Source organism: Mizuhopecten yessoensis, unplaced genomic scaffold, assembly GCF_002113885.1.
Source record: "Mizuhopecten yessoensis strain PY_sf001 unplaced genomic scaffold, ASM211388v2 scaffold4819, whole genome shotgun sequence".
NCBI classification, from domain to species: Eukaryota; Metazoa; Mollusca; class Bivalvia; order Pectinida; family Pectinidae; genus Mizuhopecten; species Mizuhopecten yessoensis.
Genome location: NW_018405737.1, coordinates 289,960 through 313,850, shown reverse-complemented (window position 1 = coordinate 313,850; position 23,891 = coordinate 289,960). Strand labels below are relative to the sequence as shown.

The 23,891-nt window shown below is 34.2% G+C and overlaps 1 protein-coding gene across 1 annotated transcript; it reads right to left on the bottom strand.

The window, feature by feature from the left end:
* Positions 1-8,882: 8,882 nt before the first annotated feature.
* On the bottom strand, positions 8,883-16,094 carry LOC110449785 (ventral anterior homeobox 2b-like). The gene is made up of 3 exons (XM_021496875.1): positions 15,962-16,094; positions 9,339-9,526; positions 8,883-9,059 (listed from the first exon to the last, which is right to left on the bottom strand). Exons 1-3 carry the CDS (start codon positions 16,092-16,094, stop codon positions 8,883-8,885), a joined length of 498 nt encoding a protein of 165 aa, XP_021352550.1.
* Between the last annotated feature and the right edge of the window lie 7,797 nt (positions 16,095-23,891).

The window sequence follows — 23,891 nt, the reverse complement described above, 5'->3', positions numbered from 1 at the left end:
AATGACCTGCATACGGAAGGTGACCAATTAACATAATGTAACTTCAAACAAAAGTCGCGGGGACTGTTTGTGTTAATCTAATTTTTTGTTTTTAATATCTAGTAGTATTGGCCTGAACATACTGTACACTGTAAGAGATGCAATTGCTGTAACACGAGTCGTCTGTTTTACATATCGCCTGTATTTCCGGAGTATTAAATAATTACGTTTTATATACGGACGTTCCGATTGTACTGTAATTCCATTGTTTTACTGTTCGAGTGGTCGGTAGTGGTTGTATCACGCCATGCAAATTCTGTCTTTTTATTGTTTGCTACACAAGGCGGTTAGGTGGAATAGAAGTTTGGCAGTGTAAGACGTTTTAATTACTGCCCCTGACCATTTGTAATGTGAGTGTCTTTTAAGATCTGTTTCCTGTATTTGATAACGTACATCTACCTCAATTGCGCATGTCTTCCCTACTATGGAGTACAGTTTATGTAAACTGTTACTTTGATGGCTAAACAACCAAAGACTGATATAAAAATGGAAAAATCGATCTGGTTTAATATAAACCTTTTTGTAATTTTTAATTTGTTGCTTAAGATTTACGTGTCTTTAATGGTTCAGAAGTTGGATTATACAGTTTGTGTGTAGCAGGTAGTTTGATTTTTATCAATGCGTGAAATTAAAGGTTTTGTATCGTTTTCAGGGGTGGAATCAATATATTATATTATACTAACATATATCTTATTGTTTCTTATCTAGTTAGGTTTCTAAGTTAGGTTTCTAAGTTAGGTTTCTTAGGTGAGGTTAATATAATTTATAACTACCTGCTCTTCCATCATGCAAGAAAAAATATTAAGAATACATTTTCAATCTCAAAATATAAAATTTGAGTTTTAGCTTTTCTTGCCTTCGTATTACTATTTCATTATTTACCTGAAGGAGTTATTCCCCCTGTGTCAATAAATTTGAGAAATTATAATCGGTTTTCTTAAGGTAATAGAATTGTGTCGCCATTTCTCAGTAGAATTTCTTCAAATTTTGTTGTTATATTGCTTTGAAGTAAAGAAAAATTTCTGCCACAAAAAAAATAAAGGTTGTCAGAATTTTAAGGATTTTAAATGGAAATTTATGTAAAAGGAGTGAGTTTTGAAAAAAAAAATGAAACACACCATGTTTTGCCAAAAAAAAATTCAATAAAAATGATACTGACATAGAATAGTATTGCATTAATGTATATAAATTTCATAAATGCTGAAATTGTGTAAAATTAATTATCTATAAACGATTAAAAATTGACATTTTATAATAAAACCATATACACATAGTAATTGCATGTAAGAGTTATCGTTCTTGAAAAACTTCATAGTAGTGAAATAGGTAGCCGGTTTCCTGAAGTACAGAACAAATAATAAACATACAATATTCATCAGTTTAATATTAAACATTAGAAAAATGCGGAAATTGTGATACTGTCTCCCTACATTGGATTTTCAACTAGGGATGTACTTCCTATTTCCGTTTAGCAATACACTCCTATGACCTTAAGGACTTTCCACCCTTCGTAATACGCAAGTTTTTCTTGTCGTATTTTCGTGTCGTCATTTCCGTATTGCGCATCGGGCATTCCATTACCGTAGTGTAAATTACATTATTACCCCTTTGAGAAAAATCTAGGAATCTGATTGTTTAAAAACTACAGTGTACCAAACCGCATTCGTAAATCTCAGGGGGTATACGGTCATGTCAGGTGATTCTCAGCAGTAATACGTATACGGTGGAATCACGTATCTTGCGGCCGGGCAACGGGAGACAACTCGCATTCGTCGTCTGCTTCGCTGTTTACAAAATGGCAAAACGTTTCGCTTCGCATACGGATGAGGAAATACTCGCCAAAAGGGCTAACTATGTTCCACAAAACAATTATAAAAGACTTATTGGGGTAATACATTCGTTACACGGAATTTTGGCAGGGTATACGGGATGGTATGACCCTACAGGATTTCGTATTTCCTGAGGCCTGCCAAAAATCCGTGTAACTAATAAGAACACCGGGTAAACAATAGTACATGTGCGTGACGAAGATATGCCAGCACTCGATAACGAGACTTAACTTGGAAATGTGTAATCACACGAACTTCAGAAATAAAGCTTATGATACAAAGACATTAAAAAACTCACGGAAAGACACTGACATAAGATCAGACGACTTCAAGAAGATCGTATATGAGGCGCATGGATTGCAGACTGGTGTGTTTTGTTTACCGACCTCACCTGTACGTATCACGCGCTAACGGTAGTTCACAAGCTCTTGGTCGCTATGACTTTTGTTGTCGAGCGAGTTACGCTCTGTCAGATAAATCGATTCACAAATGCAATAACAATAACTCTGTGAAAATAGTGGTTTGTAAAATATCAAGATCCCTATAAAATGCAAATGCATGTGCGTGCACGTGATAACGGCATACCATACGATAGCCTATGGATACATATGTACCTGACATGTAAATATGCCATGCGTACGCGGGCTACGGAATGATCTCCAAAGTGTAGATGATTGAGAATAATTTTGTTCCATAAAAGAACAGTAAATTGACAATTACATATATAGAAATTTAATTTATTTTCGTCGTTTTTGGTATAGTATAGAAAATAATTGTCATTGTATAAATTCCATCCCTCTGCAAAAAGTTCCGATTTTTTTCAAGGTTGGCAACTCTCATCCGATTTTTTTCAAGGTTGGCAACTCTCATCAGGATCAAAATTATTGTAAAATGTAAAATAAATGAACTGTAAAAACTTTGTTTGTATTTGGTTCAATTTTACACTCTTTTTTGTATGTGTCCTGTTTGCTTTTAGCTTGTATTTAGTAACTTTTATCCATACAATTTCAATAAATACGCTTTTTGTAACATGTTGTAGATATTTTTTGATAAATACAATATTTTTAGGGTTGATTAGCAATGTTTCTTTTCATTATTTGATCGTTGTACTAGTTTTGAACAATGCCACACACTCAAATAAAGTGAAATTTGACAAAAATTCAATTTTTCGGTATTTTTTACAAACAAATCCCCAGTTTATAGGAATGCTTAGATTTTCATAAAATCATCTCTTCATAGTGACATAACTTACTTTACGTGAAACTTTCATTGAATTCTGCAGGCTAATTGCGAAAGGGTGGAGCCTCCTTAAATATGAGGAAGAAGAGTCAGTTTGATATGTTCACGTTCATTATTTTTTTCAATTCACACTCATTTCTTTGTTTTTAGCGTGCGCAACGAGCGTTTTTTGTATCGTACGCGTGGTATATAAATAGTTAAAGAAAAAAGCTATATATAGTAACACAAAACGAAACTACAACACTATGCAATACGGGAGCTGTGCACGGCCAGCTTTACCTAATCGGAAACCTCAGTTTCGTATTTCTTAACCGGAAAGGAAGTATGTGAAAGTAAAAGAAGAAGTTTAATGTCGCCAAATATACGTACGGTAATTAATACCGGTATTTACATTATTTAAAAATGTTAATAATTAGAAGGTAGATGACGGAGAGTGATCCCATGGAGAAAGGGCTATTCCTATGTATTTCGTAACTAGAGGGAAACGATAATTGCATTTATAACATACAATTTAGTCATTAAAATGTTTGATCTTGATTTTCTTCACTGATTTCATCTAAATGTTTTAAAAGATATTTGATAAAATTGTATTATTACCCGTAAAAATTCACAGACAGGTTATTGACATTTATTTATTGTTTCAGACTGGTTATACACCTGTATTTATTATCACAGACAAGCTATTGATCTTTAATTATTGCTTCAGATAAAATTGTTTTAACTATCTCAGACATTAAGGAACATACTTATGTACCTGTCTGTATTCTGCAGTAGTAATAGCATGTGTAATACCTGTCTTTAATAGTTAATATATGTGTAATACCTGTCTGTGATTGTTAATACCTGTGTAATACCTGTCTTTAATAGTTAATATATGTGTAATACCAGTCTGTGAAAATAAATACATGAATAATACCTGTCTGTGATAATAAATACATGTGTAATACTTCTCTGTGATAGTATGAATACCTGTGTAATACCAGGCTGTGAAAATAAATACATGTGTAATATCTGTCTGTGAAAATAAACACATGTGTAATACCTGTCTGTGATAGTAATTACATGTGTAATGCCAGTCTGTGATAGTACAAACATGTATAATACCAGTCTGTGAAAATAAATACATGTGTAATACCTGTTTGTGATAGTTATTACATGTGTAATACCTATTATGTTTATTTATTTATTTTTATTGTATATACCTGATGTATGGGAGGTGTATACCTTATATATAGGCGATATATAGGCGGTATATACCTAATGTATGGGAGGTGTATATACCTGATGTATGGGAGGTGTATACCTGATATATAGGCGAGTTATATAGACGGTAAAATCCCATATAACACTGAATCCTAATGGAGGTATGTCCGTAGGATATATAGGCAATATATACCTTATGTGTGGGAGGTGTATATACCTGATGTATGGGAGGTGTATACCTGATGTATAGGAGGTGTAAACCTGATGTATGGGAGGTGTATATACCTTAGGTATGGGAGGTGTATACCTGCTGTATAGGAGGTGTAAACCTGATGTATTGGAGGTGTATATACCTTATGTATGGGAGATGTATACCTGATGTATGAGAGGTGTATACCTGATGTATGGGAGATGTATACCTGATGCATGAGAGGTGTATACCTGATGTATTGGAGGTGTATACCTGATGTATGGGAGGTGTATAGCTGATGTATAGCAGGTGTAAACTTGATGTATAGAAGGTGTATATGCCTGATGGATGGGAGGTGTATACCTGATGTATAGCAGGTGTAAACTTGATGTATAGAAGGTGTATATGCCTGATGGATGGGAGGTGTATACCTGATGTATAGCAGGTGTAACCTTGATGTATAGAAGGTGTATATGCCTGATGTATGGGAAGTGTATACCTGATGTATAGCAGGTGTATATACCTGATGTATGGAAGGTTTATATATCTGATGTTCTTGAGGTATATATCTTATGTATGGGAGGTGTAAACCTGATATATAGGAGGTATATACCTGATGTATGGGAGGTGTATATACCTAATGTATGGGAGGTGTATACCCGACGTATAGGAGGTGTATACCTGATGCATAGGAGGTGTAAACCTCATGTATGGGAGGTGTATATACCTGATGTATGAGAAGTGTATATACCTAATGTAGAGGAGGTGTATACCTGATATACTGTATAGGAGGTGTATATACCTGATATATAGGAGGTGTATACCTGATATATAGGTGTATATACCTGATGTATAGGAGGTATATACCTGATATATAGGTGGTGTATATACCTGATATATAGGAGGTGTATACCTGATGTATGGGTGTAAACATGATATATGGAAGGTGTATGTATGTACCTGCTATATTGGAGGTGTATACCTGATATATAGTAGGTGACTTTTGCTAGTGATATCAGATATCATCGGTATATACGTATCATTTACTACTTTCTCAGAAGACTGGTTCCAAGCTTAATCTGATACTCACCACAAAATCTGAATTAAGTCGACAGTGACCTGCATTTCACCAGTAAACTTTGGCAGTACAGTACGTGTTCATGTACCATCTCCATGTTACAGCATAATATTCTAATACAAAACCGAAATGACGGGATAGAATTAATCCGGATATTTTTATATTACTATTGATTGGTGGTTATTTAGGTCCTAAATAATTCAATATTTTGAATAATATTAGTTGTCTGTCTATTGAATGATAAGACATTTTAAATAGCAGAAAAGATGATTAATACAAATATGAAAAGTTTCTAAGTATGGAGAAACATTTATCTTTATTATTTGCTCAAAGTACGTTACTTCACGTATTGTCACTGGAATGCCATCTTATGACATCACAGCATCTTAATGTCATGAAATTGGCAGGTATTACTAATGTCACCCTGGTAAAATACTAGCCGCTTCCTACCGACTGAGCTAGGGAGAATTTCTCTTTCGGTAGAGCGTAAGACTAATAAACCATAGGTCCCGGGTTCGACTTCTGGCGGAGGCTTTGATAAAATTAGTGATCTTTGTTACAATTTGTCTACAACCACAACCCTTACAGACCACGAAAACTTCAATAGTCGTGGTTCCATATATTTGTGATTTGCATAACTTTTCTGTCACTGATCGGCTTACTTCGTTGACCGGTATTGTGGGGTTTCAGTGTCTGCTTTGAAAAAAGACCTGTACATTGTGTAGTTGGATAGCTGCTGATCTATATTCTCCAGGAATATACACAAGCCATGATGTAGAGCATGCAAGAAACGTTTATCTTTCATGTTAGCGGGTTATTTCGACAATTCAGTCACTTTTGTATGAAACGAATATGGCTGCTATAGTATGTATACTTTTAACATGTCACTCTTTCTCCCCCGTTTCAGTATTATAATATAGTGTCCGAATTGATCACATTGATACATAAACAACATTTATTTTCATTCAAATATGTCGCCGATAGTTCTGCGTGACATAAAAGTTCCTTACTATACACACTATACATATTTGGTTTGTGTAGAAAATAAACCCCTCTACTCCACCAAATGTACGTTACACATTTGGAATTGTGATAAAGCAACTGTAGTTTCTTAAGTAAATCATCATAAATGGATCTCGGAGCTACATTTAGTATTATATACAATGTTCAGGCGCTGAATTTTTGTCATTTTTTCTATGATTAAAGCAATATTGATATGTAGACTTATGTCGATATAAATGGCTTGTAAGACTGTGCTTACCTATCATTTTTCAAATTTTAAAGACACTACAGAATATAACCTGATAAAAAGAGACGACGACGCTATGGAGATAGCATCTCCCGCAGAACTGCTGTCACATTTCACTACTCGATTCCAATATTCATAGCAAAAATAATCAAGAGTAAAGATTGTTTCGTTATGCATTTTTAATCTTCATAAAAATAGCGATGAAGAAATGTGACACCAATGATAGAAAGTATACAATATTTGTATGTTATACTTTGTATCCAATAACATTTTTTTCATCAAAGCGTCCACAAAACCTAGCTGCGGGAACCGTAGCTTCTATGTCCGATTTTTTATTGATTTTTTTTATAGGTCTATGGTCCGATAACAATAAAAAAAAATCGGACATAGAAGCTACGGTTCCCGCAGCTACCACAAAACCATGACTCTAACTCAATATCGATAAAACTAGCCAAAATATGAACTGAAGAAAGATTTACACGGAGACCATTGAAAAAGTACAAGAATAAGACCAGGGTAAGCTTCTTTTGCTTCACCTGACATGTAAATCTATGTCAAATCTGGTAGAGACAATAAAACTGCAAGGCACACTCAGACTACTTAAACTATTTTGCATACATTATTTAGTAAACGATATTTGTATACAATACTATACTTAGTGTACATACTAAGTATACAAGAAGTGTCTATAAATAAACATATTTAGCATCAACTTGATATAATACCATTTATTACAGTAAAAGATATCGATATATGTTCATGGATTTGGTTTGGCTTGTTTATGTTTTACGTCCTAATATAAGCCATTGTCATAAAAGGACGAGCCTGGGCTTGGTAGTGCAGGGAAACCGGAGTACCTGGAGCAAAAACTTCGACCTGCGGATTGTACCTGGCGACTGGCTCACGAAGGCCTCGAACCCGCGACCCAGTAATGGAGCTTTAGTGGTGGTAGACGTTGAGACGGCCTAATCACTCGGCCACCGCGGCCCCCTATTCCTTATGTTCATGGAATATGACACATGAATACTATGAAAAGGTGATATTTGTATCAGTCTTCCAGTTTCTGTCACTTTGCATTCGAACACTATTTACTTATATTGCATCTTTTTTTAATAATCATCATTTTTTTTCTAGAAAGCAATCATTACTGTTAGATCAGTCTGTTTCTGACGAAATAGTGTTGCCATTCTAACATTGTTGTTATATTCACAAACGCACGATAATAAGTACTCAAAGTGTTTGAAAAATTGTTGTTTACCAAATAAATTATATCACGTGGAAAAAACAAGCCATCCTCGTCCAGGAAGGTCTTCCTTGTCAAACTAGTTCGACAGTTAGGCGACGGAACGCGACTGGCGCGAACCAGAATGCCATCGTATTTCTAGTCTTTCTAGTTTGTTTCAATAACCTAACGAAAACACTGATTAACAGCCATTTAATTAGTTGTTCGGTTGCCATTTGTTTTGTCTCCAACGTCACATGTGTTAACTAGGTTTCCATAGTGATGTTATGACGTCAGTAGTGATAAAAATATACGGGAAGAACTGGGACGGATAGGTAGGGAACTCGTGTAGGTATATTTGTAGATTTGTATATTTAAAGATAACAAGAAGTGTGGGTAGGAGTTGCTCTCAGCAGGATTTCGAAAGTGACGTCAGGATGGTAGGATGAAGCGCGCGTCTGTGCAATTCTTGGTTTATAATCTGCAGTCAGTAAGATTTCGCCATTACATGGTAGGATGTATCGCATGCAGAGTGGTGACGTCAATAAATGGTAGGCTTAGGTTGGTAGGAGTGGTGACAGGTAGGCTGGAGCTCGAGTACTAGGTAGAAAGAACACCATTAGTAAACAGCAATGTGATGACATCAGTAGGGGTAGGCGTAGGTTGGTAGGAGTCGCGATAGCTAGGTTGGTTGTCGTATTTGTAGGAACACCATTAGTTAACAGCAATATGATGACATCAGTAGCGGTAGGCGTAGGTTGGTAGGAGTCGCGATAGCTAGGTTGGTTGTCGTATTTGTAGGAACACCATTAGTTAACAGTAGTGTTATGACATCAGTAGGGGTAGGCGTAGGTTGGTAGGAGTGGCGATGGGTAGGTAGGAGCCCGAGTTTGTAGGATCCTAAGTATGTTACAAGCAGCTAAGCTCTCTGCTTTACTGTCACTAACTTCCGCCTCACGGCCTCGATCTCGTTTGTACTTTGTTCTTCTGTTTTGGAACCAGACTTTCACCTGTCAAAATTGAAGCAATATGCTACTTTCGATTTATGAGTAGGCTACACTACAGCAGACCAAAACACCATGCAATGTACATGCTATGAAAATATATAGAGTTATTCAGTAAAAGAAATACCTAATATCAAACGTCAAAATGCAGAAAGTCTTTCACAAAAGATCAAGAATGTCAAAAACAAGCTGGAATTAATAATATCTATGGAAAGAACGAAAGTATCGTTTTGCATATCATTGTTTTCATTTTGTGGAAAGCTAAACTTGTATATAAAATATTACTTGGGTTTCCGAAAGCTGAAGATTTTTGGACAACTCCGTGCGTTCCTTTCCTACTAAGTACTGGTTACGCTGGAACTCTCTCTCCAGCTGGTACAACTGTTCCGGGGAGAAAGTGGTCCTGGCCCGCTTGGGACGGTCCAGGTCAAGGGCTTTAGGGAACACAAGCTCTTTCATGACACCATTGGAATCTGAAATGAAACATATTTAAATATGTAATCATGTTGTACCAGTGTTATATTGAGGTTTGTTTGTTTATGTGGGTTTCTCTGAGGTAAATAATGTTTGTGAGAGTGTTCAGCTTTGCTTATTTTTACCATTTTATAAAAGGGTTATTTAATAAGTTCAGATATTTGGACAAAATTGGAACTCAGGAACAGGAATTTAGGAACCACCAAAACAAAAGGAAAGACAACAACAGGAACTGAAGTGACACCAAAACAAAAGGAAAGACAATAACTGGAACCGAGAAGACACCAAAACAAAAAGGAAGACAACAACAGGAACTGAGGAGACACCACAACAAAAGGGAAAACAACAACAGGAATTAAAGAGGCAACAAAACAAAAAGGAAAGGCAACAACAAGAACTGAGGAGACACCAAATCAAAAGGGAGGACAACAACAGGATCTGAGGAGACACCAAAATAAAAAGGAAAGACAACAACAGGAACTGAGGAGACACCAAACCAAAAAGAAAGACAATAACAGTACCTGAGGAGACACCAAAACAAAAGGAAAGACATCATTAGCAGCTGAAGAGACATCAAAACAAAAGGAAAGACAACAATTGAGGAAACACAAAAAAAAGACATAAACAAGAACTGAGGAGATATCAAAACAAAAGGAAAGGCAACAACAGGAACTGAGGAGACACCACAACAAAAGGAAAGGCAACAACAAGAACTGAGGAGACACCAAAACAAAAGGAAAGGCAACAAAAGGAACTGAGAAGACAACTAAACAAAAGGAAAGGCAACAAAAGGAACTGAGAAGACAACAAAACAAAAGGAAAGACAGCAACAGGAACTAAGGAAACACCAAAACAAAAAGAAAGACAACAACAGGAGCTGAGAAGAAAAAATAAATAAAAGTAAAGACGACAACAGGAACTGAGGAAACACCAAAACAAAAGGAAAGACAACAACAAGAACTGAGGAGACAACAAAACAAAAGGAAAGGCAACAAAAGGAACTGAGAAGACAACAAAACAAAAGGAAATGCAACAAAAGGAACTGAGGAGAGACCAAAACAAAAGGAATGACAACAATTGAGGAAACACCAAAACAAAAGGAAAGACAACAACAGGAGCTGAGAAGAAACCACAACAAAAGGAAAGACAACATTAGGAACTGAAGAGACATCAAATCAAAAGTAAAGACAACAGGAGCTGAGAAGAAAAAATAAATACAAGACAACAACAGGAACTGAGGAAACACCAAAACAAAAGGAAAGACAACAACAGGAACTAAGGAAACATCAAAAGAATATTTTGTTGTTATTTAAGAGTAAACTTACTCTGTAATTGAGTTGATAATCAATTAATGTTTATTTTGTAATTGTATTGCTAAGTAATTTACATTATGCATCACGAAGCAATGTTATGTCTTGATTTAGTCATAAATAGTATTCTGTTATTGTTATAACTATTACTTTACTAGTGTATTTTACATGGATGAATTGAACCCTCTGACCTAGGCAAATATGACTGAAGAAGTCTATAATAAGACAACCAATATGGGGATTGTACATAAAATCTAAACCTTTAAAACAAAGAATACAACGCAATAAGTGTTATCTCTGTGTAAGGCAGCATATGAATCCTATCATACTAGACACGTTTTCTCAGACTATTTAAAAAAAATAAAAAAAAATTAGTGTCTCGTCAAGGTAATCAGCGGTGAATAATCGATGTTGAATCCCTTCCCTCCTGTTACTCAGCCTTACGGGAGGGTTGTGACCCCTGTCGTTCTGTGTGTAGGCCTTCTATACCATACTTAACGTTAGGCCTATCATATTTCTATCGTTATTAAAAGAAAATTATCGAACTTTTCACTATAATATTACATCTGTTATCAGCATGTGATTTAACAACGCGTTTGCCGTTTTATTATTATTATTTTTTAAACTGACCTCTTGTCTGTTGGTGTGCTCTCTAGTGGAGTACCATTGTGTGGCGGCTTCTCTATCATTATACGTCTTTGTTACTCCGAATCGGTTTAATTCACAGCCCAGTCGATCAGTCTTTTAGGATTTCTATATAGCAATTGTCGACAGTAATACTCACAACAATAAACAAGTTTAACTTTACAGGGTAATATGAAACGAAACATTGTGTGTAGAAATGAAATGACAGTCTGCATAAAATTCCAACTCATTGATATCACCTCAGTGCATGGGACGTCGTTGGTGTCCCAGGCCTCAGGCTAAGCCCCACCACGCCCCATTTCATCGTGTAGGTTTCAAAGTTTTGATTATCGCCCGTGGTTAGCATCAGACAACTTGTCTAAACAGAGTTGCTGAATTGAATAAAAAAAAATCACAATAGCGATGAAAATATTCGATTGTTGTGTCAAATTTCATCCCGACTAATTGGTTCTACGACAAAAGAATTGTCAACTGTTTCTACCGAATCCCGTTTGATCCATGTCATCTAGTCCGTAAAACACATTGACTGTCATATTGTAAAAGAGGACGGGACGACTCCACTATAGATGTACATTTGAAGCACTACTAGATACAATTAGGCCATTAAAATACCATCAATAGTTACAGTTAGGGCGGATGACACAGTGGAATGTGGACGCGAGTCTTGTCACCGTCATCGTTACTCATGTCTGTACCCAATGACATTACACTACAGTGCTACATCATTCCGAAACACCACGTTCTCTTACTGGAGGAGACGTTTATTTTATTGTTACTCCACGAAAGAATGTGTTGCAGTGGCAGATCCAGCGGGGTTTTTTGGGCTTCAGGAACCCCCANCCCCCCCTTTCTGGAAATCCTCGCTTACAAAGCAAAGTCGTCGACAAAATAAATAAGTTTGTATCTAGTTTCATTTCTGTAAGTCACAACTCTTTGTATGCCCTAGTTAGAACTAAACTTTCAATAAAGGATTGCAAAGGCATCTTCCCCTTTTGCTACATGTGTTTCAGAAAACTTGTGACATGCATTGTCATTGTTTTGACCTTTGTGCAACTGGTTAAGCCTCAGTGAAATATGTGCAGTAAATATTTACTTTGTATGACTCTCTGCATCAACAAAATGAAATTTAAGATGAGTGCTTGGAAACTTTGTATATCACGTAACTTTGTGGCTGGCTCTGCTGGTGGTCTATCAGTCTCCGAGGTTTCTCTAATTTAGTCTTGCACGGTTCACACAAAGTACTAGTTCATCAATAAAACTACTGGTCTAGCTCACAGTTGTAAATTTGTAACGTTATAGAGGGTTGTAAAGAGTTTTCCCAGTTTGTTGTATTTCTACATATGTTGTGGTACACGTCAGACACATTTTTAATCTTCTGACATAAGTACCACACCTAAGTCCTAAATGGACGAAAGGAGATATGTTCCTGTAGATATTTACTTTGTTTGCCTTCCTGCATCAACAAACTAAATTGTTTTGATATAAACTTAACTTACTTTGTATTTTAAGCGATTATTTAATCAAACACTATCATTAACTATTAAACACAAAGTATAAGCATTAACTTATAAAACACAAAAACATACACACATTGTTATAGGCGGATGATTGCGAAATCTAATTTATTTATTTTTTCTTTCAAACTTTTTACAAGTAGAAAGATTCAGGAGACGGATGTACATTGACCATTTATATTTTTTTAAATCAAATGGATTTGTCAGGCTACGGGTTTAATCTAACTCACATGTATTTAAAAGAAATTCTCTTGGAAACAGTCTAAAATCATTATATTGACTCTAAATGTAACTTAATTGTGGGCCACGCTCGCCATGTTACCGAAGACCACTTGACTCCTCCTCAACTGTTTTGTACTCTGTGAACACTTTCCGATGACAATTCCAATATTTACAGACCTCTGAAGGTTTTTATAAAAGTTGCAGTCAATGTTTTTCTGTACATTGTACTACCGATATGATGGAGACACCTTATCTGGTGTTGTCTTTTCCCCCTCAAGTGTTCGGGACGTTTGTGTATACAATATATTCACAGAAAATAAGCCTGACACTATACACGTTACAACAATGGTATTGATTTGTGACCTTAAGTTGATAATGCTACCTGTAAAGGATAATCACAAGCACAACTTAGACAAACAAAGAGTTACTGAACTTATGTTGGTGTTAGACCACATAAGGATGTCAGACATGTGTATGCAACAACCCTTTTTAAAAGATCCTTATTTCACCCCGTGGTTGAATACATATGTATGCAAAGATCCTAGTTTAAACTCGTTCTTGTGCATATGTAGGTATACAGCATGTGTTCATACTCTATTTTAATACATACATTTGTATATAAATATCATAACTACAAACCGGGTTTTTTCATATGTATACAAAGATCCAGGTTTTTCGTCATTTAGGTTTCACAGATAGCTTTTTAATACGCATTGCCATTGGGATATTTCTTTATTCTTGAAGTAATCTATTGTACAGCTGTAGTCATTGATATTGTCGAATACACTTACAAATTATTTTGTAGGCTATTACACTGTTATCCAAATCTTTATTTGAATTGATTGTTATATTTATGAAAGAAAGTTATTAGAACTTCGTGAATTTATTTCATAGTTCTTTATTATGATATTAGATTCGTATTGTATAGTAATTCAAACTTTAAACATTTAATCTATTCGGGTTGTTCAAGGTACATGCACAGGAACATTGGGTAAATGACGTTTTATTAATTTAGTGTTCAGACTATTGAAACATTAGAATCGAAAACAACCCATTGAATTTCATAGAAATTCCAAGATCGTATACATTATTGATTATATAATTGGCATTTGTTGGTTTGTGAAGAAATCAATCACTTCAACAATAACATAAATAAAACCAAGCATAAAGAGAAATAACGATAAAAAATAATAAATAATATTACTACTAAAACCATATAAAAGGCATTACTGAAAGACGAACGCGTGTCGAAGACGGCCCTTTTTTGAAAACAATGTAGGATTACGTATTGTTGTATAGACTTCACAAATACTGGTATATTATGGTTGATATATGTAGGGTAAGTTAACATGGATGCCTTCCATTGACACAGCAGAGAAATGATAAATGACAGTTTTAAAGAAGTAGACATCGTACTAAAAAAATAGTCAATATCATGGCGACTGACAGACTTGTTTGCCTCGCTCACTTTAAAGTCAACACAGAGCAAATTATAAATGACATAATTTCGAAATCAAGAAAATTTCCCAACTCAGTAAGAATTTTGAGTTGCATATTTTTACCATATCATGTGTAACCTTGAATTATAAAAAAAAAATCCCCAGCGACACCAGAACGTTATTTTCAAAATAATTATCGAAACTTAATAATCCAATTAATAAGAAACAAAGTGGCTCTCACAGGAAAAGCAAGAGTCCATAAAGTAAATATATATGTCCTTAAAATTCAAATCAATGTATCAGAAAGACATGTGTGCTCTGTATGACGACATTATTAAATTAACCAGTTTCCTTTAAAACACACCAGATTGCCAGTACAAATACAACTGTATTTTGAGATAAATATAATCAGATACTGACATAAGTATATGATCACAGTGACTTATAGTGAACCAAGCACATGTGAACATAAGGAAAATACTGAAACAAGAATACATAGGACATATGCTAAAACAGGTAAACACGTATATATAATATTATATAAAAGAACCCAATTATACTGATAAAAAAAGTGAAATATTTAGGTGATATGACTATCATCATATCACGTTGTTTTATAACTTATTTTATCTCATTTATTATTCAATTCATGCAATTCTAGTGCAATGGGTTAGCATGGCACTGTGTGAAGTGATAGTGACTTTGATGTGCCTCTAATCAGACACTCGATTCTTCCTATTAACATTTCTGATTTTCTAATAAGTAATATCGGTTTATATGTATTATTATCCAAGCTAACTAGTTATTTTCAAATCCTTTTACCTGAATGCCTGAAATGTACGTGTTACAATCTGGAAATGGTTTTAATAGACAAGGCCTGTTCTTAGTTAAATTGTACATTTATTACAAAAAAAATAACTTGGAATGAAAAATATTACAGCTACCATATACTTAAAATTGTGAACATTTATTTATAAACTGTAAAAAGCCTCCATCATAATTGAGACATGCGGTTTTAAAATATATTGAACTGAGAGAAAAACAAATGTAAAAACATGTCTTTGTCTAGTTATATTTTATCGTCGACAATGCCGGTTTAATTTTTTGTAAAATATGACTCATATTACACTAAATGAATCTATAAAATCTTCCTTGGATACATTTTCAATGACAACAAAACCTTAAATAGTATGCATTACAAGGCCTTTGAAAACCAAACTTGAACATAAAAAACTCATCGGAAGCAACATAATTTACTGAACTGCAAGGAGTGCCCGCCGTTATGTTCTGTTAGATATACGTACCCTGGACCACCATTGTTTTACAGTATTCTGGATATTTCGATTTCGAATCTGGACTAGGTGATGGAACATCCTCTCGTGAGCTGTCTCCATGGTAACTACTGATCAAACCAATGTTTAGATATGTTTGATCCATCTTTGTGTTATAAAGTACCTTTATATCTTTCACCAGTTAGTAGAAACTATGTCTGCATTTGTTGGCGACACCAGACGTTCTTTATATGTGAACAAGCACAAGAATGTTAGTACGATAAGTCATCGCCTCAGAGCATTACTTTTTCTTCAAGAGTATTTCCTTTTGACAAAGATATGTGTCCTCCTTCATGCAATGGTGTAATGCATATTCACGGAAATCTTCTCATAGATATTCGTATGTGCATAACATAAACTATAGTTGTATCTGTACTAGAACATCTTGTGAGAGGAGTAGTATGCTAAATACTGTAATAACATGTACCACAATGTAATAACATGTACCACTTTGTTTCTAATGTGATTCGTATAAGTATTTTCGTATTCTAACACTCGAATCGTAAAGCTCGCGCGTGTATAAATTGTCTAAATGTAACTCGTTTCTTTTAAGGTAACTTAGTCGAGTGGTGGTCATCACGTGACTCTATGCTACAATTGTTTCACTTTACTTTTGAAAGCCGACCTTCCGCTTTAACGAATCGATTTCGTTTCATTGCTGATGAAAAGAAAAACCACGTGACCAGTGTCGCGTTTTATCAACTGCAATATGAGGACTCAATTAAACCTACCTGTAGCCACCTCCAGTTACGCCCACCAAACCATGTAACAGTGGCCACGCCTTCGTTTTGTTGTGCCGCTATTGAAGGAACCGCTCCAATTAGAGACCTGCGGAGAGGTCATCACTACAAGCAGGGCGATAGAGTAAGTTCTCAATGGAAGCTGGATAATTAGTGTGTTAGGCGAGGAGTGTAATCCCGGAATACGATACACGATATACCCTGCTGGTCCGTTTGTACTGTAAATCTCATCACATTTAATTCTGTTTTAGGATGTCTTATGCTAGACGATGATATGATTCTTACTTTGTTAGCAGTTTGGACGATTCGAATAATTAATCCTTATTTTGAAGCAAATTGAGGAATCGAACATTGGTATTAAGCGATTATCAGTGCATGATAATAGAATTGCTTTACTAAAACAAGTAAAACAAAGATGGGTATGCTATATGCTTTATTATTCTTACCTGTTTATCACATTGTTATAATTTGAGAAGAGAATACCCGTCTGTTAACAGCGCTACAATTGTGTTAGCAGTGCTCATATCACAGCCTGAACATGTTACCTTAAACTACAGTAAAACGTATGCATGTAAGGACGTCACGAAGAAACGTTGCTTCAGACATCGTACATACATAAATACGTATGCCGGGTCGACTAAAAGTTCACCATCATTAATAAGATGTTTAAGCAATAACCTTTAACACTTAATATTTACAAAACTGACAAAAATAAACTCCACAAGAAAATATTTTGAGATGGTCTATTTTTTTTTTTTTTAACATATCCTGTCTTTTGCAAAATATGAGTCATACTATTTCGCGAAATGTCAATATCTGCATTAATTTGCATGTGATCGAAGATTATCGCAGAAATTATTTAGATGCGATAAGATCAGGAACATTAATCCATTCTTTCTTTTGCGAATTTAATACTAATGTTCACTTGTACTGATAAGTTTTCGGTAACATAAATGTTCTGTAATAATATATAACATTAATTAGTGTTAATGTTAACTATCCCTAACAATCACTAACATTAATTAATGTTAACTATCACTATCAATCACTAACATAAATTAATGTTAACTATCACTAACAATCACTTACACTAACTAATGTCAACTATCACTAACTATCACTTACACTAATTAATGTCAACTATCACTAACTATCACTTACACTTATTAATGTCAACTATCACTAACTCTTATTAAAGTTTGCTATCACTAACTATCACTAACACTAATTAATGTCAACTATCACAAACTATCACTTACATAAATTAATGTCAACTATCACTAACTATCACTAACACTAATTAATGTCAACTATCACTAACTATCACTTACACTAATTAATGTCAACTATCACTAACCCTTATTAAAGTTTGCTATCACTAACTATCACTAACACTTATTAATGTCAACTATCACTAACTATCACTTACACTAATTAATGTCAACTATCACTAACACTAACTAATGTCAACTATCACTAACTATCACTTACACTAATTAATGTTAACTATCACTTACACTAATTAATGTCAACTATCACTAACTATCACTTACACTTATTAATGTTAACTATCAATATCACTAATTAGTGTTAACGATCAATAACTATCACTAACATTAATTAATGTTAAATATCACTAACACTAATTAATGTTAACTATCACTAACACTAATTAATGTTAACTATCACTATCTATCACTAACACTAATTAATGTTAAATATCACTAACACTAATTAATGTTAACTATCACTAACTATCACTAACACTAATTAATGTTAACTATCACTAAATATCACTAACACTAATTAATGTCAACTATCACTAACACTAATTAATGTTAAATATCACTAGCACTAATTAATGTTAAATATCACTAACACTAATTATCCATGTTTGCTTTTACTAATGTAAATATATTCACTGCACTTTCTTTCTTTCGTTTTCTATTCTAAATATTGTCCTTAATTGTCATTAAAAGTATCAGCGTTTTGCAAATGTTCAAAATGAAAAATATTATTTCATCGTCAACCTTAAAGTCATTGTTTTGTCGTTATAGTATACCCAGATACTGATTTTTTTTTCTTAATTCCAATAATCATTTGACGATGCTTTAACCGTTGGTTATGAGACAAGCTCAATATGTTCGTTTTTGTCAGTGGAGATTGACACTATTTTCCTCGATATTTTCCTGTGCTCTTTCCTGGTGAAACATTCAATATTAACATCAATATTTAGACTCCACGGTGCGATGACTTACTGTTTTTTAAACAAACTTCATAAGCGTTTATTGTGTACATTGATGTCCCCAGTATACACACAAATAGGAATGCAAACTAGCTCGTCTATCCTTTAAAGTTTGCTCAATAAGAATAGAATATTTGTTTTTTAAGGACAATTTTTTCATGAAATAGTTGCAATTGTTAACACTGTGTCGTCTTGTAGATATGTTTTATTTCTCATTTTATTGAAGGTAAACATGACGTAAAAACGATTAAGTCCATTCCTGGGAAAGTCAAACGTATTATTTAGTGGTAGACTCTGCTGGTACGGAAGCTTTCTTAGTCCCCTTGGTTTGTCGTCACCATGATGGCCACAGTAATATCCTTTGAGTAGTTGCACGGTTCAGTATGTGCACACTTTACTCGTTGATAATTTGAAATTAACCAACACTCCTCTTATTAACGGAATGCATATTATTAATATTTATTAGTTTAGACCAATTTTGATTTCCATCTTTTCGGCCCCAACCATCACCGATGAATCCTAAGGACGAAACAGCTTTTTGTTGCGGTGTTTATTATTTTTGGCCTACTGTATATATTACCTAATTATAAACGTTCAATCCTATGTGTGGTTCTTGGGTTTTTCCTCTGCTATTTTAAGTGTTTTTTTTAATTTATCATTAATGCCAATTTAACGTTATTATATCACATGTTGTTTTTAAATTTCCCAGTTTATTTTGCGATATGACGAAACCGTCGTCGTTAATTAAAATTTGTTTAAAAATCCATTTGATTATAGGCATATAATTTAATCTTGCTTGTAACAAGCAATTTCATTGGCTTAAAAATTCATGCTATCAGCCCGTAACGTAAAAAAATACGTCGCCGTTTGTAACGTCGCTTTTGATTGGCTGATACAGCGGCGTAATAATTTCTAAGAGAAAAGAGTCCGTCAATAAAAGTGGATTTCCACAGGGATTGTGTATAGTAGATTAAATTATAAGGATTGACTTTAATATGTATTTTATGTTATGGAGCTATAACACAAAAAACCGGAGTGTACTCTAATCATAATTTAATCTTGCTTGTAACAAGCATTTTCATTGGTATAAAAAAATATGTTATCAGCCCATAACGTAAAAGAATGACGTCGCCGTTTGTAACGTCGCTTTTGATTGGCTGATATAGCAGCGCAATCATTTCTAAGAGAAAGGAGTCCATCAATAAAAGTGGATTTCCACCGGGATTGCATATAGTAGATTAAATTATAAGGATTAACTTGAAAATATCTTTTATGTTATGGAGCTATAACACAAAAAAACCGGAGTGTATTTTCATCATAAACCGCTTCACGGTTTATTTAGAGTACACTCCATTTTTTTGTGTGTTATATCTCCATAACATGAAAATATATTCAAGTTAATCCTTTAATAAACCGCTTCGCTTCGCGGTTTATTTAGAGTACACTCCGTTTTTTGGTGTTAAGTTAAGTTAATCCTTAATTATCATAATGATATATTGAAATGATACGCGGAAGCTACAATGTGTAATCGAGTAATTACACTTAAACTAAGAAGGAAGTGAAATAACCCAAATAATTGTCGTTGGTCGCTTCTGATATATAATATGAAAATTCAAAACTGTAATAACATCATATCAGGTCCATTCAGATTTATGTTCTCCGATTTAACTATTAATCCAAACAATTTGAGGAACATGTCGATACGCATACAGACTATATTCTGTGTATGAACAATGGTTATTGTGTATCACTCTATTAGTTTAAACATTTCATTATGTTTAATAAATGTGATTATATCTTAGTGTTGACTTAAGACTATATATACACTCTGTTTCACATTGTTATAAGTACATGGGTATCCACAGTGAAGAAGGACCCTAGTAAATTAACTTTCGATCCCTTTGTTTATTAGTGAATTCGTGTTTGATTTAAGAATATATGATATCAATGTAGATCTAATATTTAGTTTGTAACGTAAAATTAAAATAATCGATAGGGCAGAGTTCCCAGCAGCAGGGTTACCCTTATGTTTTGTGGAATAAGGAGGAGCTGGCTACTGAGACACGCCCCTACAATTCTATGTAATTAAATTATTTTATTTGACTATACATGTGGTTTAAATAAAGTAGAAGAGGAGAATAATATTGTGTATATAATAGAATGAACTCCTGCCAAGGCACACGACAAATTCAAGTTAGAATGCAAACACGAGATTCAATTAAGGCCCTCTCACATTATTACCAGTATTTACATGTTTCCATGTGTTGTATTGTGTGTTATTTTAAACCAGGCGAGTTATGGCATGTAACACGTCGATTTTACTCGCGACTTTTATACCAGCTTCACGTCTCTTCATTACCTAAACGCTTGTGTGCTCTGGCATCAATCTAAAAATAGTTCAAGCTTAAGACACAACCAAGTAAACGATACTCATTTACTACTGCTAACAAAAACAAATTCAATTGTATGAGGGATACAGCTTTACATGTACTGTTACGTTAGCAGGTTTATTTGGGAAAATAATTTGGAAATACACATGCTTCCTACAATACCTTTCACATGCGTTCACTAATACATATCAGCTGATGTTGGTTTAAGTTTCAAAGTAATTACATTTTGTCATAGTCGTGTTGTCAAAGTCGGCAAGACTTTGTAACATTGAAATACTATTATTTACAATTCCGTGCCTCTGTAATGCATTATAAAATGCAATTAAAATTTTGAAGAAACATCTCACATTTTTCAAAAAAAATGCATTGCTTCCATGCAACATTTTTAACAACATGCAATTGTGGCAACGGCTGAATATAAACTGTGCGCTCTTTAAACAGCGGCAGTGACCATGTTGATCGTTGATATCCTCGTGAACTTGAGATGATGAACACTAAAGAATCATCGTCATTAGCCGCTTATCTCATTGGTATTAACAATTATAACCAACACTTAACGGCTTACCATTACGTTGCATGATATTTGTGCAACATTTGTGACGGACGATTTCATTTTTTTATCATGAATGTTCGATTTCTCAAAAGTTACGGCCCTTATTCTCCAACTTACGCTTGCTCCAAATATCATGATTTCCATAAGGGATTTTTCGTTGTCACTACAATTAGAGGACGCGACATTTCTTAGATTTGACCTAAATGGACATGGCGGGTGTCGTAGATGAGAAGAATACGTTTACCCTTCACGAACACCTGGTCGTCTTGTACTTCTTTCAATAGCCTCCATGTAAATCTTTTCTTTGGTCATATTATGCCATTGTTTTATCGATTTTGGGTTCAAATACTGTTTTTTGACAATCTGGTATGCTTTTTTGAATTTATGTTATTATTTATGCCATTGTACATTACTGGCGTATTACTTCAAGTTATTTCTAAATCATTTGAATATTCTCTGCTTTTATGGTTCTTTCTTTTTTAACTATCACCTGTTAATAAAAGACAGTTGTCCAGCTCATTAAATCTTGGTTCGCTATATAATTTACTTATCTAAGCTGATGCGTTTGTAGATATGTAATACAGTTCTTGATATTAATATTTTTCATTTTGATAAATATGTCCGCTGTGACTTTGTTACCTACATAATGTATTTTACAGGTTATGTTATTTCGGTATTTAATATACTGTGTTTTTGTAGCTTTTTAACGGTTTGTTTTGTCTCGGCCTTTCCCATTGTTTGTCTCTCTTCTGATACTGAGTTGTGTTTTATCCATGTATATTGACTGGAACTTTTTATTTGTTTATTTTACGAATGTCGACAATGCGCTGATGAGAATAATACCATCGTTTAAGTTTCATTCCCAAAAAGTTTCTTTCTGACAGGTGTTCGAAAATGTATATTTGGAATCAAGTCATGGGAATACGCCTGAGTAACGAAACAATATTAAAATGAGTAGGTAATTATAGCAATAATGGAAACGAGGATGTAAAAACGTGTAACACAGATCAAACAAAATGATTTCTACACAAATAGTGATCTTACCTTTAACATACAACTACGATTGCAGGACAAATAACTATAAAGTTATTTGTTAAATCTCTTGGTACTCTATTGTTGTAGAAAGTCATGTTTTAGGCACCACTCAGAAACCCTAACAATTGTCGAACTTAAAAATAAATCCACTTAATAGTTTATCCAATCTTAGCTGAGTCAACATCATTGTATCATAAGACGGTACTTAGAGTGAAGGGGCACTGTACTCAGAGAAAGTGAAAGATACAATTTCAATGAACAAAAAAGCAATAATTTTACCTGAAGGAGTTCGCACTGTTGTAACCTTAACACGGTTTGTGGAGACAGGTATGGACCAACCCTTACTAAGCATAATCCACTTGACAAGTTAAAAACCTAAACTACATCTATCTAAGTTCAGATATATCTGACAAGAAATACATACTTTATGGGTTCTCGTAAAGGGGGAGTTATTTTGAATCGGATGATAGATTCACATTTACTTTTAAGTTAATTAAAAAAAGCTTAACAGTAAGTTGTGGATCTGGGGTAAGCTTGATAATCTGATACATGTGTTCGTATAGAGGCGGAGCGGGTGGAAACTTAGTGTTGAGTAAACCGTACAAAATTTTCACATTTACCGTCATATCTAGAAACAATGGAACTTTGAAATAGTGAGAAAGGAAGGACCGTTTAGAATTGTTTGGTAGTGAATACTCAATAATTTTGGAATGTAAAGTGGTTCTGGTTCTCTAATTCAGTAACGTATAATGTTTTCCCACGATAGTACTAAACATCAATAAAGTTTACCCCAAACTGTTGAACCATTCTCATTGAATATACATATTCTCAATCACTATTTTTATAAAGTAGTTTACGTTAAATTAAATTTAGAATCATCGCCTTATACGCAAAACATATTAATATTATTAATATCTGTAATATGAAATAAACGCATCGC